This window comes from Sciurus vulgaris (genome assembly GCF_902686455.1).
Source record: "Sciurus vulgaris genome assembly, chromosome: 14".
Classification (NCBI taxonomy): Eukaryota; Metazoa; Chordata; class Mammalia; order Rodentia; family Sciuridae; genus Sciurus; species Sciurus vulgaris.
In genome coordinates this window covers 64482859-64500836 of record NC_136475.1, presented here as the reverse complement: position 1 = coordinate 64500836, position 17978 = coordinate 64482859, and the positions used below count along the sequence as shown (strand labels likewise).

General features: G+C 43.4%; 1 protein-coding gene across 1 annotated transcript in view; it reads right to left on the bottom strand.

The window, feature by feature from the left end:
* Nucleotides 1-17978, bottom strand: part of LOC306643565 (uncharacterized protein) — a 78295-nt gene that overhangs the window by 23075 nt on the left and 37242 nt on the right. The window contains exon 3 of the mRNA XM_079109799.1: nucleotides 491-630. Within this exon, the coding sequence (XP_078965925.1) occupies nucleotides 491-630 (140 nt within the window). The remainder of the gene's footprint in view (nucleotides 1-490; nucleotides 631-17978) is intronic.

The window sequence follows — 17978 nt, the reverse complement described above, 5'->3', positions numbered from 1 at the left end:
AGAGACAGGGTCTCACTGAGTTGCTTAGGGCCACACCGTCTCTGAGGGGGGCTTTGAACTCGAGATTCTCCTGTCTCAGCCTCCCAAACAGCTGGGATGACAGTGCCCAACTCATTCTGATTTTTAAAATTCTTGCTTCAGAAACAATTCCAACAACTTACCTTTTTAGAGTTGTTTTTTGTTTGTTTATGTGTTTGGTTCATTTTGGATTTTTGCCCATGGAATATTAGAAGCAGCCAACATATTAGCAGGAAGGTTTGAACTGCTAGTGACAGGCATACTGGGGACTGGAAAAGTGACAGATGGCTATAAAACACAGGGTAGCAAACACCATACAAATAGGGGTCCCAAAAGCACAGACTCTAGTGTCATTTTAGTGTAGGGATCAATAGTCATGTACATCTCAGTAACCCGAGATCATTCTAAAAAGAATTAAAAATGTAGTCTTTCCACCCCTCTTTTCAGTTCACAAACAACGGTCCAGCCTTACCCGGTCCATAGGAGGTTTATTCTTGTTGGTCCAGTAGGTTGCTCCCACATTCCTAAAATCAGGGTCCAGGCTCCTGTGCCACCTCTTCCTGGTGACACATCCAGAGGCAGCAGACCCAGGCCCTGGGCTCTCCCACACCCCTGCAGATAAGAACATGGTTGTGAATTAGCACAGGGATCCTTCTGCAGGATCACACAGGAAGGACATCCTCAGCATCCTGGAGGAAGGTCTGACACACTTGAGAACAAACGGTTTTCAAGCTCCTGTAAGCAGTTTAAAAGCTCTATTTGTCTACAAATAATGGCTCTGATGCAGGTGATCTTTTATTAAAAGAGGCCCTGAGAGCACCTCTAGGCCACCAATGAGTGATTGAACAAGTGGATGGATGGATAGATGGGAGGGGAGGATAAATAAATAATCCCAGGGATATAGCCAGAGTTATATGAAAATAACTGCATATTCTCAGTAATTTACATGTTTCCCTCCAATGAATATGCATCAGTGGCATGTGACAGTGTTCCTGTCATTTCAGATCATTCTGGCTGTTTATATTCCAGGATGACATCCAACATTCAGATGACAAGTCAAGAATCCATCACTCTGAAGCATCCAGATGGTTGGCACCGGCAGATACAAGCACTGTGTATCTGTTCATTGCACAAATATTTATTGTCTGCTCCACGCCCTGCTCTCCAGCAGGGCCCTGAGGATCCCAACTGAGTAAGACCACTTAACCAGTCAACTTCACAAAACCAAATCATCTTGAAAGTAAGAGGAAAAGCAATGTACATAGAACCTGTTCCATGCCTGGCACTGTTTTTAGGCACCTTCATACGATACTACCTTTCATTTCATGACAACTGTTGAAGGTAAGTCAACCAGTCACAGATAAAGAAACTGAAACTCAGAAAGGTCAGGTAGTTTGTTCAAGCCACACAGCTAGTGAGGGTCAGTCCCCATGCCTCTGCACAGCCCACTGTAGGGGTCTGTGTTGGGAGCAGAGAGTAGACCGGACTGGCTTCACTGCCCTCTGACTGCATCACTTCATAAAACAGGAAGCTTGTTTGAGTATCAGTTTCTTCACCTGGCTAATGGGAACACAGTCCCACTCTCAGAAGCCAGGTGTGGGAACAAAAAGAAATAATATTTGTGGGAGCTCCTGGTTTGGGACCCAGCATGCATTAGGTGCTCAGCAAGTGTTGATGACATGACACTCTCAGAACAGGCAGAGCATGATGTCCTGAAGCACCCTGTCCTGGAGCTGGAAAGCATTCTTGTATCTCTGTGGGTCCAGACCACTCCCCATGTGGAGAGGACGGGAGAAGACATGAGCCATCCCTGGACGGTGCCATTTTATCTCTGGAGACAAAGCCTCCCCATTTTTGAAACATTAGGAAAAAAGCCAAGGGAAGCACTGAAGAATGTTACCAGATGCATCGTCTTCAAGAACAAGAATGGGAGGCAGCAGCAGTGTGTAGAGGCTCACGCTTCCTCCCTCAGCCTCCACTCTCTTCAGCCTACCAAGGAGCTGAGCTGACCCCCAGGCCAAAGAAAGGTGGCCAGGCCTCCCCCCGCATCCTGATGCTCACAGAACTAACTCCTCATTTTCTCCATTCCCGCTCTGTCCTGCCCAGTCCCCTTGTGAGCTATTGTTCTGTGTAACACCTAAGCCAGCCAGGGATCGCCTAGCCTGGTAAAAGACCAATCTCGCTCTAAAGTCTTCAGTCTGAACCACTAGGAAAAAATAATAATGATAAAAAGAAGACTGTAACTATTAAGCAAAGTCGAGGAAGCAGAGCTCCCCAGCTTCCATCATTATAAGTAGAAAAACAGGTGTTAAAAGTTCCAGCTTTTGAGCTGACTTTTTAGATTATATTCTAGTTCTACTGCCTCTAACTAATAAACCTGGCTGGTTAAATAACCTTGGTACGGCTTGATTTTCTCATTTGTTAAATAGTCTCTCCCTTAAAGGGTTATGATAAAGAGTAGGGATCGGCAATGTATGGTCCGAGGGCCAAATGTGGCTGACAGCCTATGAGCTAGGAATAGTTTTTACAGTTTAAATGGTTGAAAAATAAAAATATCAAAAGAAGAATATTTTGTGACACATGAACAGTATATGAAATTCACATTTCACAGCCCATAAATACAGTTTTATTGGAACACAGTTACACACACTTATTTGCATATTACCTGTGGTTGCTTTTCCATGAAATAGCAATATTGTATAGTATGCCAGATACCTGATAGCCCACAAAGCCTAAAACGTTTTACTCTCTGGCTCTTTACAGAAAAATGTTTGCCAACCCCTGGTAAAGAGAAAATAAAGGAATTTCTAGAAGTGGCTACAATAGAAAAAAAAAAAAAAAACTAAAAAATGTCAGCTATCATTTTTCCTTATTAACATCTAGCTCCCGCCCAGCCATGATATATATGTCACTTGTATTTGGAAATACATCCTCAAGTATTTACAAAGTTTTGCTAAATTTAAAAAAAAATTTTTTTTTGCAACTTTGGGGATTGAACTCAGGGCCTTGCACATACTAGTCAAGTTCTCTACCACTGAGCTGCACCCCAAGTCCCCAGGAAGTTTTTTAAAAATCATTGCATAATCTACTTCCTATATAGAACATAGTGGTACCTAGTTTCAAATAACACTGCTGATACAGAACGTATTGCCCCGACTTCACTAAAAGGCAGCGGAAGAGAGGGCTTACCCCCTAGATGTCATCCTCTGCTCTTTCCTTATTGGAATACACAGCAGAAGGACTTGGAATGGAGCAAATAATTTTAAAAATTTCCAGATTTCATTCTATCACAGAACACTGAAGGGAGAACGTGCCTAAGAAATTCTCTGATCCAGTTGTCTCTGTTTCACCAATGAGGAATGAGGCCCAGACAAAAGGAGGGACTCCCCCAGTGCCCCCAACTCTCTGCTCATCCCCCATTTAAGAGCCTCTCCCACATGTGCTGTTCTCTGCGGTTCTTCCTGACACACCACTTCCTTTCCCTTTGATTTTAAGTCCTCGGCTCGAATGACATGTCCTGGCTATCATGTGATGTGACCTTGAAAAACTGTGTACGTACAGATCCTAGTTTAATAGATATTAATAATCTCGAAAGAAAATCAAGTGCATTTCTAAAACAAAGCAGCATCTACTCTGCCCCAGCCGTGACATTCATTACGGAGCCAGTGCTGCCCTTCAATTTCCCAGTCACAATCTGACCATGCTCAACCAACCTCCTCACAGAGTCCAGCCACCACCTCTCTCACCACCTGTGGAGGTTCTAGAACAGGTGAGAAAGGGAGAAAGCCCTGCTCAGAGTTCTGAGAGCCAGCCCTCAGAGTCTGCCCTTCATACACAAGACAGAAACGGCTTTCAGCTTCCTCCTCCATGTCATGAAACCAACCGAAATTACCTTTAAATGAGGAAGAAAGTCATTATTTAATCAATAGGATTGCGTCAATTGAGGAAAATTTGTCTCCAGTGTAAACAAGCGGAACGTCTTTGCGCTCTGTGAAAACAAGGTTAAATTACTTGCAGATCTGGGGGACGGGAAGAGATGTAGGAAGTGACCCTGAAGCCTGACACGTTCAAGGTCTGGGAACCGAAAATAATAGGAATTGTTCTGAGTTTTCTAGTGGAATGGAGTGCAGAGATGGGTCCGCCTCTTTGCAAATCCAAGGGCTTCTGTGCTCTCTTCTTTGCTTGTGAGGAAGAGGAGGAGGAGGAAAATGGGGGGGGGGGTGCGGTGCGGGGGGGAGGAGGAGGAGGGAAGGAAGACTAATCACCAAGAAAGGCAGCAACCAACAAAGGTAAAATCCAAGCCCAGGCTAGCTGTCCCTCCCAGGCTGGCCACGGTCAGGGGCACAGCCAGCAAGAGCTGAGGCTGCAGAGCTGCATAAAATGAGAAATGCCCAGATCCCAGAACTCCAGCCTTTCCACAGTCCCTTCCTTTGCTGCATCAATTCCATCAAATAGGTCATGCTAAGAGTCAATTGTTACAGTGGTAGCTAGCACACACACGTGTCCTCTCTTGACTGGGCATGAGAGGCACAGACTTCCGTGGCTATACTGTTCGACATTGACACTGGCCTTAGAAGGAGGGGGCAGTAACAGCTGAAGAACAGTAGCAGTTCCTGTTCCCGAGGCCATCGTCCCAACTGCCCCAGGACCATCTACTGCTGGGTGTTCACCCTTGTGCTGTTCACTGCAGAATCACAGGGTGAATACAAGCCAGTGAATTCACTGAATACAAGAGCAGACAGAGTGTGGCTCTTGTTTAGGGTTGGGCTCAGCCCTGAATCTTGGGCTAGTGGCCTCTGCCTGGCCTCTGGTCCCATCCACATGATGTACCTTTGTCCACCTGGAATGAGCCTGTCAGTGGCACATGTGATCTCTGACACAGTAGTAATAAAGGCATATGGGGAGGGCTGAGCTCCTGCTTCCTGACAGGACTTCCTAGTGGGAATTTGGCCTCTGGGTTCTCCTCACCTACTCAGAGGACTATGCCAGCACCAGGTGAAGCTCGCTGATACCTGCCCTTCATTAATGACAGGACTGAAACCAAAAATATTTTAGCTGTGGACCTTTCTCTCCTCCCCCCCATCTCCAATGTGAAGGTGTCCGAGCACACGGTTCATAAATTACTTCCTCCAGCAACTGTGTTCCTTATGTGTCCTCAACTGAGATCAGAAAATTCAGTCACCACACAAGGAGGCCCTCAGTGACCCTAGCAAGGATCTGAGGAGGTCTAGGGCAGGCCCTCTGGCCTTCTCAGGACAGACTGTAACTTTCTGGCCTGGGTACATGTCATGGCAGCCTAGCCAAGAGAGCCAGAGTTGGGCCTGGCAAGAAGGAAGAAGTGTTTTCCATTTAAGAAGAAAAGTGAAATGAAACATATTTGACCTGGGAAGAAATTTAAAAACTCGCAAGTTGCCAGAGTGACAAATGAGACAGGGAGGAAAGCAAATGTGAACTCCTGGGGGGTCAATCAGGAGCCCAGATGGGATAGAGGAGGCCGAGGCTGACTGTAGGAGCCAGGGGGGACAATTTATCCCGGTCGGTTTTGAGACCAGTCAGAAGGCTCAGGGCAGCCAGACAGTCACCCTTTGTACTGGCATTTATCTAACTTGTCAATTTTATAGCCACATTACCTTCCAAGTGTGCAGGAAAGCAGATATTGGTGCTGTCAAGAGGCCTGGCTGTGGTTTGCAGGGCCTAATGACAGATGCAGAAAACAAAGGGGAGGGGAGGGGACCTTCAGAGACCACAAAAGAGCCTTTATGATTATGCCTCTGCCTGCCTCCAGAGCCGCCTCTCCCTCCCTGCAAGGTACCCAGCCAGTTGGGGTTTGCTGTCTTCCCCGGATATGCGGATATGCGGGGCAGCTGCCCAGCGCGTGTCTATTAACAACCCTGCATGTGCTTGAAGGGAGCTATTACACACCACCCCTCTTCTCCAGGCTAAATAGCTGCAATCCCTTTAACCTTTCTTCATGGGCCTGATTTTCCATCCCTTTAATCATCCCTGTCACTTTCTGCTGCAGTCTCCACTCTTACCACATCCCTCCCCCCAGGGGGGAGACAGAGAGCCAGCCAGAATAATGGGTTGTTCCTTTCCTGCTGTACCCCTCATGATCCTGCCCTGCAGCCCTGGGTCCTGGGAGGCCTGTGTGTTGGCAGAACCCCTTCCCCGGGCTGAGTTACTGCTGTTCATGACCCAGTTGGCGCTCTCCCGTCTCTTGGACGTTCCCCATGACCAGAAAGTCACTGAATCCAGCAATCTCCTCTGAACTGATTCTCCCCTGCATCCTCACTGCATCAACCTCTCCTAGTCCAGACTAACAGCCTGAACTTGGGCCATGAGAACAGCCCTCCAGCCAGCTTCCCAACCAGAACACTTAAAGGCCAGCATTAGAAATAATTTTTAAATACAATGTCATTGTCATCAAGTCCTACTCCCCCTCAAGAGCCTTTCTTTAGTGGCTCCTGTTCCTCTCTGTTGCAGCAGATGTAAAAAGCACCAGATTCCAGGTCCAGAGTGCCCTCACCCCCTCCTTTCTGCACAGGTCCAGGGCCTCGTTCAAAATGGCCTTCACTAGTCGATCTTCCCCTCACTCTGTCCACCTAGCACCAGTCCTCACAATAATTTATCAAACACGGTTTTGAGTGTGTGGATATACATGAGTTGGGACTCTTTGACAAGAAGCCTCAGAAACTAATGTTGACTAGTTTAAGGAACCAAAAGGGACAAATAAGAAATGAAAGGCAGTCTTCAGAATTCAAAGAAAAATGAATCCATGGGGCCCTGAAAAGGAAATAAGGTGGCTCTGAAGATCTTTCTAGAACACTACCATCAGATGGTCCACTCTAGCTACCTTCTATCCTAATTTGTCTCTGCTTAAGATTCAGTTTCTGGACAAACCGATGTGATCAGGGGCACAGTCCTGTTACTGGTCACCCTAACAAAACCACTCTGGGTTAGGGGAGGATTGCCAGATTTAGCAAAGGGAAATACAGGATGCCCAGCCAGATTGCATTTCAGATAAACATTAAATAATAGTATAAATATATCCCACGCAATAATTCCTAGATTTGTCCTCCCATTCCTCCCCTCAGCTGCCTGTCACTCCTGAGTGGCTAAGCCTTTCCTCAGACCTGTGCCTGAGTCCCCTCTGGCTGCCACAACACACTGTTGGACCTCATGATTGACAGTCTTCAATCCCTTTCAAGACAACTATGACTGTTATTTCTTTCCCTTTAATTTTAATAACCCAACTTAGCTTGTCTCAAAAGTATACATTAGCTGACACAAATCAAAAGGCATATGTACCCTTTAGCAGTGATCAATTACTTATTTCCTCTTGACCTCTACTGAGAAAAAACAAATTCATTTTCTTCTCCCTTTTACCAAATACTTATGAAAGAGCCCTCATGATATGTGATCTTCGTGTAACTCTTTACATTTTGACATTTGTTAACTTATTCAGTGTCTGAAGTCCTCCATGAGTTTGGTGGTTAGTTATTTCCCATCTCACAGATGAGAAATAACGACTTGGGGAGGGAGATTAGATTAGCAAGTGTGGATCCAGGACTTGGAACAACGAGTTCTTTCCTCTACCTCAGGGGTCAGCAAATTTCCTCTAAAGGACCATACAGTAAATATCCTAGGTTTTGGATGCCACGTGGTCCCTGTTGTAACTTAACACTGCCATGGTAGCACAAAAGCAGTCACAGGAAATACATAAATGAATGCACAGGTATTCCAGTAAATTATATTACAGAAACAGCCATTGGGTCATTTCTGGCCCGCGGGCTGAACTTTGCTGACCAACCCCTACTCTACACCACACAATAACACTTTCCCATCTTTATGAGTCTATCAAAGTTGCCCTCCCATCAGGATGCCATAATTTTGATTTTAACAATGTTAAATCATTCACATTTTTTCCTTTCCCTTTTGTGTCTGTGCTTCAGTATTATTGGCACAATAACTAACCTGACTTTCTACTAGCCACCGATTCTTCCTATGCTGTGGCAATGTTTTCTCTCACGTATGTGAACACATCAGCTAGACCTATCCTTCCTCCCCTGGATCCTTCTTTAGCTGCATGTGAGATCAGTTGCAACAGACCTCATGAGGAGGTAGGACCTCTCCTGAGGCCCCTGGGCCTCACCCAGGATGAATCATCGTTCCAGCTTCCCTTCACTCTGGTCTCCTTCACCTTCACCATGGCAAGTTTGTCCTACAGAAATTCATGAATGGTAGCTCTAGGAGCAGGTCTTCCTGGGGCCCATTTGAGCTGTGGTCAGGAAGACAGGGATGGATGTGGCTCCTTCTTCAGTCTGTAGAGTGGAAAGCTTGCTCAAATGCTCTCCCAGGGTGAGCAGGAGCGCCCCCTAGTGCACACAAGTGGTTTGGTTCACAGCAGTGGTCACTGGTTAGAGCTCCAGGGGAGTGAAGGGTAGAAACTGCGCCAGGAGGCCAGCTGTTTAGATGACTGGGGTTGCCAATCCCCAAGCATCGTAATTAACCACCCGGAAACCAAATTCCACATAATGGGAGCCAGTGGAACATAACTGATGCCTCACCAAGGAGACACCAGACCTTTATCTGGGTTTCAAGGATACACACGTGTGACAACCAAGCCTTAAAGCAAGAAAGACCAGCAATCAAGTTGCCCAAACTCCTCATTGAAAAATAAGGAAACTGAAGCCCAGAGACACCACCTTAGTTTATCATCATGCCAAGGGGGAAGGATCCATATGGTCTTTATAAAGAGTATTTATAAAGACAATGATAAACTTGATGGATGAAACTGATATTTATAGCTATGAAGCTTTATTGAAAAAAAATTAGGGGGAAGGGTACTGGGGATTGAACCCAGAGCCTGCAACATGCTAGGCAAGTGCTCTACCACTGAGCTACACTCCCCTGCTTTTTAAAAAAATTTATATTCAGATAGGTTTTTGATAAGTCGTCCAGGCTGTTCTCAAACCAGCAATCCTCCTGCCTCAGTCTCCAGTCACTGGGATGACAGGTGTGTGCCACTGTGCCTGGCTGAGCAACAGTATATTTTAAGTAGAGAACTTGGAATGTGCCCATCCCTGCACAGCTCAGAAGACATGCATTAGATAAGTTCTTTCAGAAATACTGAAGTGTGGTCTTCTCAAGATTTCTGTGTGTCCCAAAGATAGATTTCTCTGGGAACACCAAGAACCCTCTCTAAATTTCTTCATAGCCTTTAAAAGTATCAAGAGGCAACAAAAACAGAGGTGGGAGGTAACACCTGGGCTTTGGGTGCTGCCCTGGCTCTAGTGTTTAGAAGTTGCTAGACCTTGAGAAAACCATTAAATTTCCCTAAGTCCCAATTTTTCTTTCTGTGTATACAACAGTACTCACTTCATAGAGAACATGTAATAAATAAAGTAGATAAAGCATAGAGCTGACTTACTTGTTGCTTCTCAATAAATACTATTTGTACAGTCATTGCCAATAATACCTCTGGTTTTTGTCTTAAGTTCAAACTCTAAATTTTAGTTGACTGCTCTGCATCCTTTTCTGATGTGAAACAGATAATCATTTAACAAGAGAGATGGACACTTAGATGTTAGTTATGACCTGGACAAAGAGCTCTGGCTCTCAGAGCCACAGGCAGCCCTGAATGACCTCATGGCTAGGAGATAAGGTAGCTTTTCTGAGCAGGATTTTTTCTGAGGGAGTGGCTTCCAGCCAGGACCCTAGTTTTCTACAAGAAGTTGTGAGCAATAGCAGGTCAGAGGTACAGGAAATTAGGGGAACAGGCCAGGAAATGTGAAAAAGGGTATTGCACAGTTTGCTTTGTGGACAAGCTTTCTGGCACTATGATTCGGTTTTTTTGTTTGTTGGTTGGTTTGTTAGGCAGATATGTTCTCCTTTGGAAGTCCTATAGGCTGAGAGCAAAGGGACTCAGCGAATTTCTACAACAAGGAGACAAAGGGCCCAGATAAAGTCATCTTTCCAAAACTCCTCAATAGACCAGACTATAGCATTGACATAATCTCCCTACCATAAAATAAAAGGAAAAACAGGCAGAGCACCTAGAACTTCATTTTCCTGATGAGAGAGAGATGTGCGAGACAGTGCAGCTCCTTTCGTTTTTCCTAGGCTACTTGACAACAGCAGAAAACACTTGACAAAAAGTCTGGAAGGGTTCAATATTGAATTTGGAAAGTACAAATACCCATAACTAAAGGAGCAATAGTTAAGCCCTTCACAGGAGTCTGCTTATTATTCCCATTAAGGCCAAGAATCTTGTTTCTATTCTTTCTGATTTAAGGTCATTTACTCTGTAAACGAAACGTTTTGTTGAGCTTTGTTGAGCACCGTGCACTGCCGCTGGTTTGCGGGGAAGAGAACAGGGCAAGCTGGAGTGCCTGGGAGGGAGGAAAACCTCAGCTTCTGCTTCCACCCGAATGCACTTCTCTGATCTTCTTCCAGTTTGTGCATTAACCCCAGTGTCATGCATTCTGATGGTGGTGATGCCTCCATCTGAGGATGGCCACTGCCAAGGGAGAATGCGGGGAAGCTATGCCTGCCTTTCCAGGCCTGGTCGTGACCTGGCCGAAGGAGCCCTAAACCAGTACTCATGTCTAGAAAACGATGCCACAACTCAGTGTCCATCTGGATAATGAGAAAGCATAGAGGCCAAGACAGTGAAAGAAGGGCAGGAGTTGTGGCTCTGTGGTAGAGTGCTTGCCTGGCATGTGTGAGGCCCTGGGTTCAATCCTCAGCACTGCATATAAATAATTTAATTAAATAAAGGTCCTGTGACAAGTAAAAAAAAAATATTTTTTAAAAAGACAGTGAAATATCTTGCTCAGGGATACACAACCAAGGGTAATTTTGCCCCCCAGGGGACATGTGGCAATGTCTAGAGACATCTTTGGTTGTCACAACTCAGGACAGGGGTATCTTGCAGCTCTGAGGTGCAAGCCAGGGATGCTGCTAAACATCCTCTAGTGCACAGGACAGGCCCACTACAGAGACTTCTTTAGCCGCAAATGTCAATAATGGCGAAGTTGAGAGACCCTGAGACAGAAACACGGAGAGCCTGCAGAGCAGGACCCTGGCCACTCCCCAGCCTCACTAGGCACCACTCCCTCTCCCCTTCTGAACTCCAAATGCACAGACACCTTCTGGTTCTCACTGCCCTGTGTTTCCTGGGCACATCCAGATCCCTCTGCTTGCCCAGCTCCTTCTGCCCTTTTCCTCTAGTTTAGGTCTTCTTGTCCCCAGATCTTGGCTTAATACATATTTTCTGGGAAGTCTTCCCATCAAAACCAAGTCACATCACCATTATGTGCCCTCTCCTCTTTTCAAGGGGTTTTGAAAGTATCTCCCTGACTTTTCTGAACCCCCAAACTCCCTGCCTCTTAGTTCTTGAGTGAGGGGCTCACGGCACTGCCTCTAGAGTCAGAACAGCCCACGGTTGAATCTAGTCCTGGTGTGTTCTAGCTGTGTGATCTTGGGCAGGTACTTAACTTCTCTGTGTCTTTGTTTTCTTAGCTCCAGCATGAAGATAATAACCAGCTCATGGGGGTAGTGTGAGGATTAAGTGACACTGGCTTAGAAAGTGCTTTGAACTGTGTCAGGCCCGTCGTGAACACCATATAAAATTTTTGCGATTATTATTACTTTGAGAATTAAAAACTGCCATTCTGAGACCCAAAGCTACAAGATAAGGAAGAGATGCAGCATAGTCCCAGGAGCATGACCCCACGCCACCATCTTTCAAAAGAATCGAAGCTCAGATCATTTGAGACAGGGGCCTGCATCAAAGTCAAACACTTCCTTTCCACAGATAGAGAAATCAAGACTCAGGGAGGTTAAGGATTTGGAAAAGGTCACATGGCAGGTGTTTTTCTACTTGTTCTCTCCCTCCCCCTCCCTTTTTGGAGGCGATAACTGGTATGACTCCTGATCTACGCTACACAAATGATCACTTAGCAACTATCTCCATTAGACTACAGGTCCCTGCTCCCAGCTTTCTACAAAAGACCTAGAGTTATAAAATCCAAGCTTATCACAATAGAATACCAAATAGAAAATGGCAATTTTCCTCATGGAGTCAAGGTACTTGCAGGACAGCCTAAACAAAAGAAAATTCTAAGCCAGGGGTGGGGCAGTGGAGGGCGTAGATCAAAAGCAAATAATAGCCTACATAATTAAGAAAACACTGGGGTAGACTTCTGCAGCTTTCTGCCCTAAGTCATTGATCCTGAGAAAGGGCTGCTGAATGTCCCTGCAGGGCTGCACAGGTAGGGCCACAACTCAGTTGCCTGAATTCTCCCGAGTCTTATTTACCCTTTGACACCCTCCCAGCCTCTCTTAACAGTTCTTTCTCTTTTTTCCAATGCCCTGTGGGGTTGGGGAAGCACACTCTTTATCAATATAGTGACGTTTTAGCTCAAAGAGTTCCTGGGACCTCAAATCTCTGGAGGGGAGTGAAGATCCTGACCATGAATTGACCATGGCCTCTGACCCTAGTGTAGCCATAGCAGAGAACCCAACTCTGACTGGAGTCCTGCTCTATAGGAAGGACACGAACACAGTGGAATGGCAGAAGAGAAGTAGAATGGATGAGACACCTCATTGTGCGAGGGTCAACTGAGAAGACATAGGAAGGAACAAACACCTAAGACATATCTTCAACAACACAAAGGGCTGTTTGGTTTTAAGTTTCCAGCACCAAGGCAGACTGAGCTAATGTGAACTTCTACTCCCTCTGCAAACCCTTAAAAATACTGGTAATACATATCAAAAATTTATATACATGTATATTTTTATGATCTTGTTGAGCTTATGAAAATAAAGTAGAACCTTTATATGCAAGAAATACAAAGAAGGAACTTCTAGTTAGAGTGGAAAACTTTGACTGATGCTTTGATAATCCAAGAAGATATTTACCAAATAGATATGGCTAGAGGCTGGAGTGTTGAGGTCCAAATAAGAGCTAAAGATGGAGTTTGGTGACCCTGAGATGGAGACTCTGGAAGCATCAAGTGGAGACCCTAGGAGGACAGTTGCTTCAAATTTTGAAGCTATTTATGAACTCCACTCATGGACCCAGGGAAGCACCAGTGATACTGTGTCTTTCCAGAGTTGCAGATAAGAAAACAAAATCACCCCTGAGAAACAAAACCCCAAATCAGTACTGAACACAAGTGTGTTCTACAAATTTCCATTGTTTACCGAATGTATTGATCAGGTACTCCAGAGAAATAGAATAAATAGAATGTGTATGGAAAGAAAAGGAGAGACTTTTGAAAACTAGCTCATGTAACTATTGTAGGATCTGGCAAGTTCAAAATCTCCAGTACACACCAGCAAGCTGGAGATCCCCCTCAAGTTCAAAGTCAGCCTGGAGACAGAATTCCATCTTTCTCTACTGAGGCCTCCCTGACTGGATGAGGTCCATCCACATTATGGATGGCAACCTACTTTTTTAAACTCTATTAGTTTAAATGTTAATTACAGGGTGGGTCGCAGTCACAGAGTAAGCTAGCGGCAAGTCAGGCCACCTGCATCGCAGAGCTAGCCAGTGGGCACCCAACCCGCCTGCCTTGCGAAACTAGCTGGCGGACAGCCAACCTGCCCAACCACCAGGCTGAAGTCTAACGCCATCGAGGAGTGACCCCACCCGACCACCACGCCAAGGTCGGTCACCATCACAGAGCAAGCGGCAGAAGAGCCAGCCTGCCTGCATCACAGAGCTAGCCAGAGGGTGAGCCAGCCCGCCTGTCCCCCATACCAAGGTCGGGTGCCATTACCTTCAGATTTATGACAAAATAAAATCCTTCCATGATAAACAAAAGCTAAAAGAATTCACCAAAAGAAAACCGGCACTACAGAACCTTCTCAGCAAAATATTCCATGAGGAAGAGATGAAAAACAACGATGTAAATCAGCAAAGGGAGGAACTACCCTAAAGGAACAGCCAAATAAAGGAGAAACCAAGTCATGTCAAAAAAAAAAAAAAAAAAAATGAGCCAAATGACCAAGAATACAAATCATATCTCAATAATAACCCTGAATGTTAATGGCCTGAACTCATCAATCAAAAGACATAGACTGGCAGATTGGATTAAAAAGAAAGATCCAACAATTTGCTGCCTACAAGAGACTCATCTCATAGAAAGAGATACCCACAGACTAAAGGTGAAAGGATGGGAAAAAATATACTATGCACATGGACTCAGCAAAAAGCCAGAGTATCCATCCTCATATCAGATAATGTGGACTTCAAGCCAAAGGTAGTCAGAAGGGATAAAGAAGGACTTTTCATACTGCTTAAGGGAAGCATAAATCAGCAAGACATAACAATCATAAATATCTATGCCCCAAACAGTGGCTCATCCATATACGTCAAACAAATCCTTCTCAATTCCAAAAATCAAATAGACCACAACACAATAATACTAGGTGATTTTAACACACCTCTCTCACCACTGGACAGATCCTCCAAACAAAAATTGAACAAAGAAACCGTAGATTTCAATAACACAATCAATAATTTAGACTTATCGGACATATATAGAATATACCATCCAACAAAAAGCGAATACACTTTCTTCTCAGCAGCACATGGATCCTTCTCTAAAATAGACCATATTTTATGCCACAAAGTTAATGTTAGCAAATACAAGAAGATAGAGATATTACCTTGTAGTCTATCAGATCATAATGGATTGGAATTAGAAATAAATGAAAGAGTAAAAAACAGAAACTACTCCAACACCTGGAGATTAAATAATACACTATTGTATGATGAATGGATAGCAGAAGACATCAGGAGGGAAATAAAAAAATTCCTAGAGGTAAATGAGAACAAAGATGTATCATATCAAAATCTCTGGGACACTATGAAAGCTGTACTTAGAGGAAAATTTATTTCATGGAGTGCATTCAATAAAAGAAGAAAAAATCAACAAATAAATGACCTTACACTACAGCTCCAAGTCCTAGAAAAAGAAGAACAGAGCAACACCAAAAGTAGTAGAAGACAGGAAATAGTTAAAATCAGAGCTGAAATCAATGAAATTGAAACAAAAGAAACAATTGAAAAAATTGACAAAATAAAAGTTGGTTCTTTGAAAAAATAAACAAAATTGACAAACCCTTAGCCACACTAATAAAGAGAAGGAGAGAAAAAACTCAAATTACTAAAATTTGGAATGAACAAGGAAATATCACAACAGACATGAGTGAAATGCAAAACATAATTAGAAGCTATTTTGAAAATCTATACTCCAACAAAACAGAAAACCTCGAAGACATCAACAAGTTTCTAGAGACTTATGAATTACCTAAACTGAACCAGAAGGACATACACAATTTAAATAAATCAATTTCAAGTAATGAAATAGAAGTCATCAAAAGCCTACCAACAAAGGTAAGTCTGGACCAGATGGGTTCTCAGCCGAGTTCTACAAAGCCTTTGAAGAAGAGCTCATTCCAATTCTTCTCAAAGTATTCCATGAAATAGAAGAGGAGGGAACCCTCCCAAACTCATTCTATGAAGCCAATATCACCCTGATACCTAAACCAGACAGAGACACATCGATGAAAGAAAATTTCAGACCAATATTCTTAATGAACATTGATGCAAAAATTCTCAACAAAATCTTAGTAAATTGCATACAAAAATATATTAAAAAGGGAGTGCACCATGATCAAGTGGGTTTTATCCCAAGGATGCAAGGTTGGTTCAACATTCGGAAATCAATAAATGTAATTCACCTTATCAAAAGACTTAAAGTCAAGAACCACATGATTATTGTGATAGATGCAGAAAAAGCATTTGATAAAATACAGCATCCCTTCATGCTCAAAACACTAGAAAAAATAGGGATTGTGGGAACATTCCTTAACTTTGTAAAGGCCATCTATGCTAAGCCCATAGCCAATACCATTCTAAATGGTGAAAAACTGAAAGCATTCCCCCTAAAAACTGGAACAAGGCAGGGATGCCCTCTTTCACCACTTCTATTCAACATTGTCCTTGAAACTCTAGCCAGAGCAATTAGACAAACCAAGGAAATTAAAGGGATATGAATTGCTAAAGAAGAACTCAAACTATCCCTGTTCACTGATGACATGATTATATATTTAGAGGAACCAGGAAATTCCACCAGAAAACTCTTAGAACTCATAAGTGAATTCAGTAAAGTAGCAGGATATAAGATCAATGCTCATAAATCTAATGCATTTTTATGCGTAGTGATGAATCTTCAGAAAGAGAAGTTAGGAAAATTACCCCATTCACAATAGCCTTGAAAAAAAAATAAACTACTTGGGAATCAATCTCACAAAAGAGGTGAAAGACCTCTACACTGAGAACCACAGAACACTAAAGAAAGAAATTAAAGAAAACCTTAGAAGATGGAAAGATCTCCCATGTTCTTGGATAGGCAGAATTAATATTGTCAAAATGACCATACTACCAAAAGTGCTATACAGATTCAATGCAATTCCAATTAAAATCCCAATGATGTACCTTACAGAAATAGAGCAAGCAATCATGAAATTCATCTGGAAGAATAATAAACCCAGAATAGCTAAAGCAATCCTTAGCAGGAAGAGTGAAGCAGGGGGTATTGCAATACCAGACCTTTGACCATACTACAAAGCAATAGTAACAAAAATGGCATGGTATTGGCACCAAAATAGACAGGTAGATCAATGGTACAGAATAGAGGACACGGACACAAACCCAAATAAATACAATTTTCTCATACTAGACAAAGGTGCCAAAAATATGCAATGGAGAAAAGATAGCTTCTTCAACAAATGGTGCTGGGAAAACTGGAAATCCATATGCAGCAGAATGAAACTAAACCCCTATGTCTCACCCTGCCCCCAAATCAACTCAAAACGGATCAAGGACTTTGGAATCAGACCAGAGACCCTGCATGTTATAGAAGAAAAAGTAGGTCCAAATCTTCAACATGTCGGCTTAGGATCAGACTTCCTTAACATGACTCCCATAACACAAAAAATAAAAGCAAGAATTAATAACTGGGATAGATTCAAACTAAAAAGCTTTCTCTCAGCAAAGGAAACTATGAACAATGTGAAGAGAGAGCCTACAGAGTGGGAGAAAATCTTTGCCACTCATACTTCAGATAGAGCACTAATTTCCAGAATCTATAAAGAACTCAAAAAACTCTACACCAAGCATACAAATAACCCAATCAACAAATGGGCTAAGGAAATGAACAGACACTTCACAGAAGAAGATCTACAAGCAATCAACAAACACATGGAAAAATGTTCAACATCTTTAGTAATAAGAGAAATGCAAATCAAAACTACCCTAAGATTCCATCTCACCCCAATTAGAATGGCAATTATCAAGAATACAAGCAACAATAGGTGTTGGAGAGGATGTAGGGGAAAAGGTACACTCATACATTGCTCGTGGGGTTGCAAATTAGTGCAGCCACTCTGGAAAGCAGTGTGGAGATTCCTTAGAAAACTTGGAATGGAACCACCATTTGACCCAGCTATCCCACTCCTTGGCCTATACCCAAAGGACTTAAAATCAGCATACTACAGAGATACAGCCACATCAATGTTCATAACTGCTCAATTCACAATAGCCAGATTGTGGAACCAACCTAGATGCCCTTCAATTGATAAATGGATAAAGAAACTGTGGTATATATATAGAATGGAATATTACTCAGCCATAAAGAATAATAAAATCACAGCATTTGCAGGCAAATGGATGAAATTGGAGAATATCATGCTAAGTGAGATAAGCCAATCTCAAAAAAGCAAAGGACAAATGATCTCGCTGATAAGCAGATGACGACTCATAATGGGGGGTCAAAGGGGGGCAAGAATGGAGGAAGGAGGGACTGTATAGAGGGAAAAGAAGGGTGGGAGGGGTTGGGGATAAGGAAAAAAATAACAGAATGAATCAAAAACTATTACCCTAG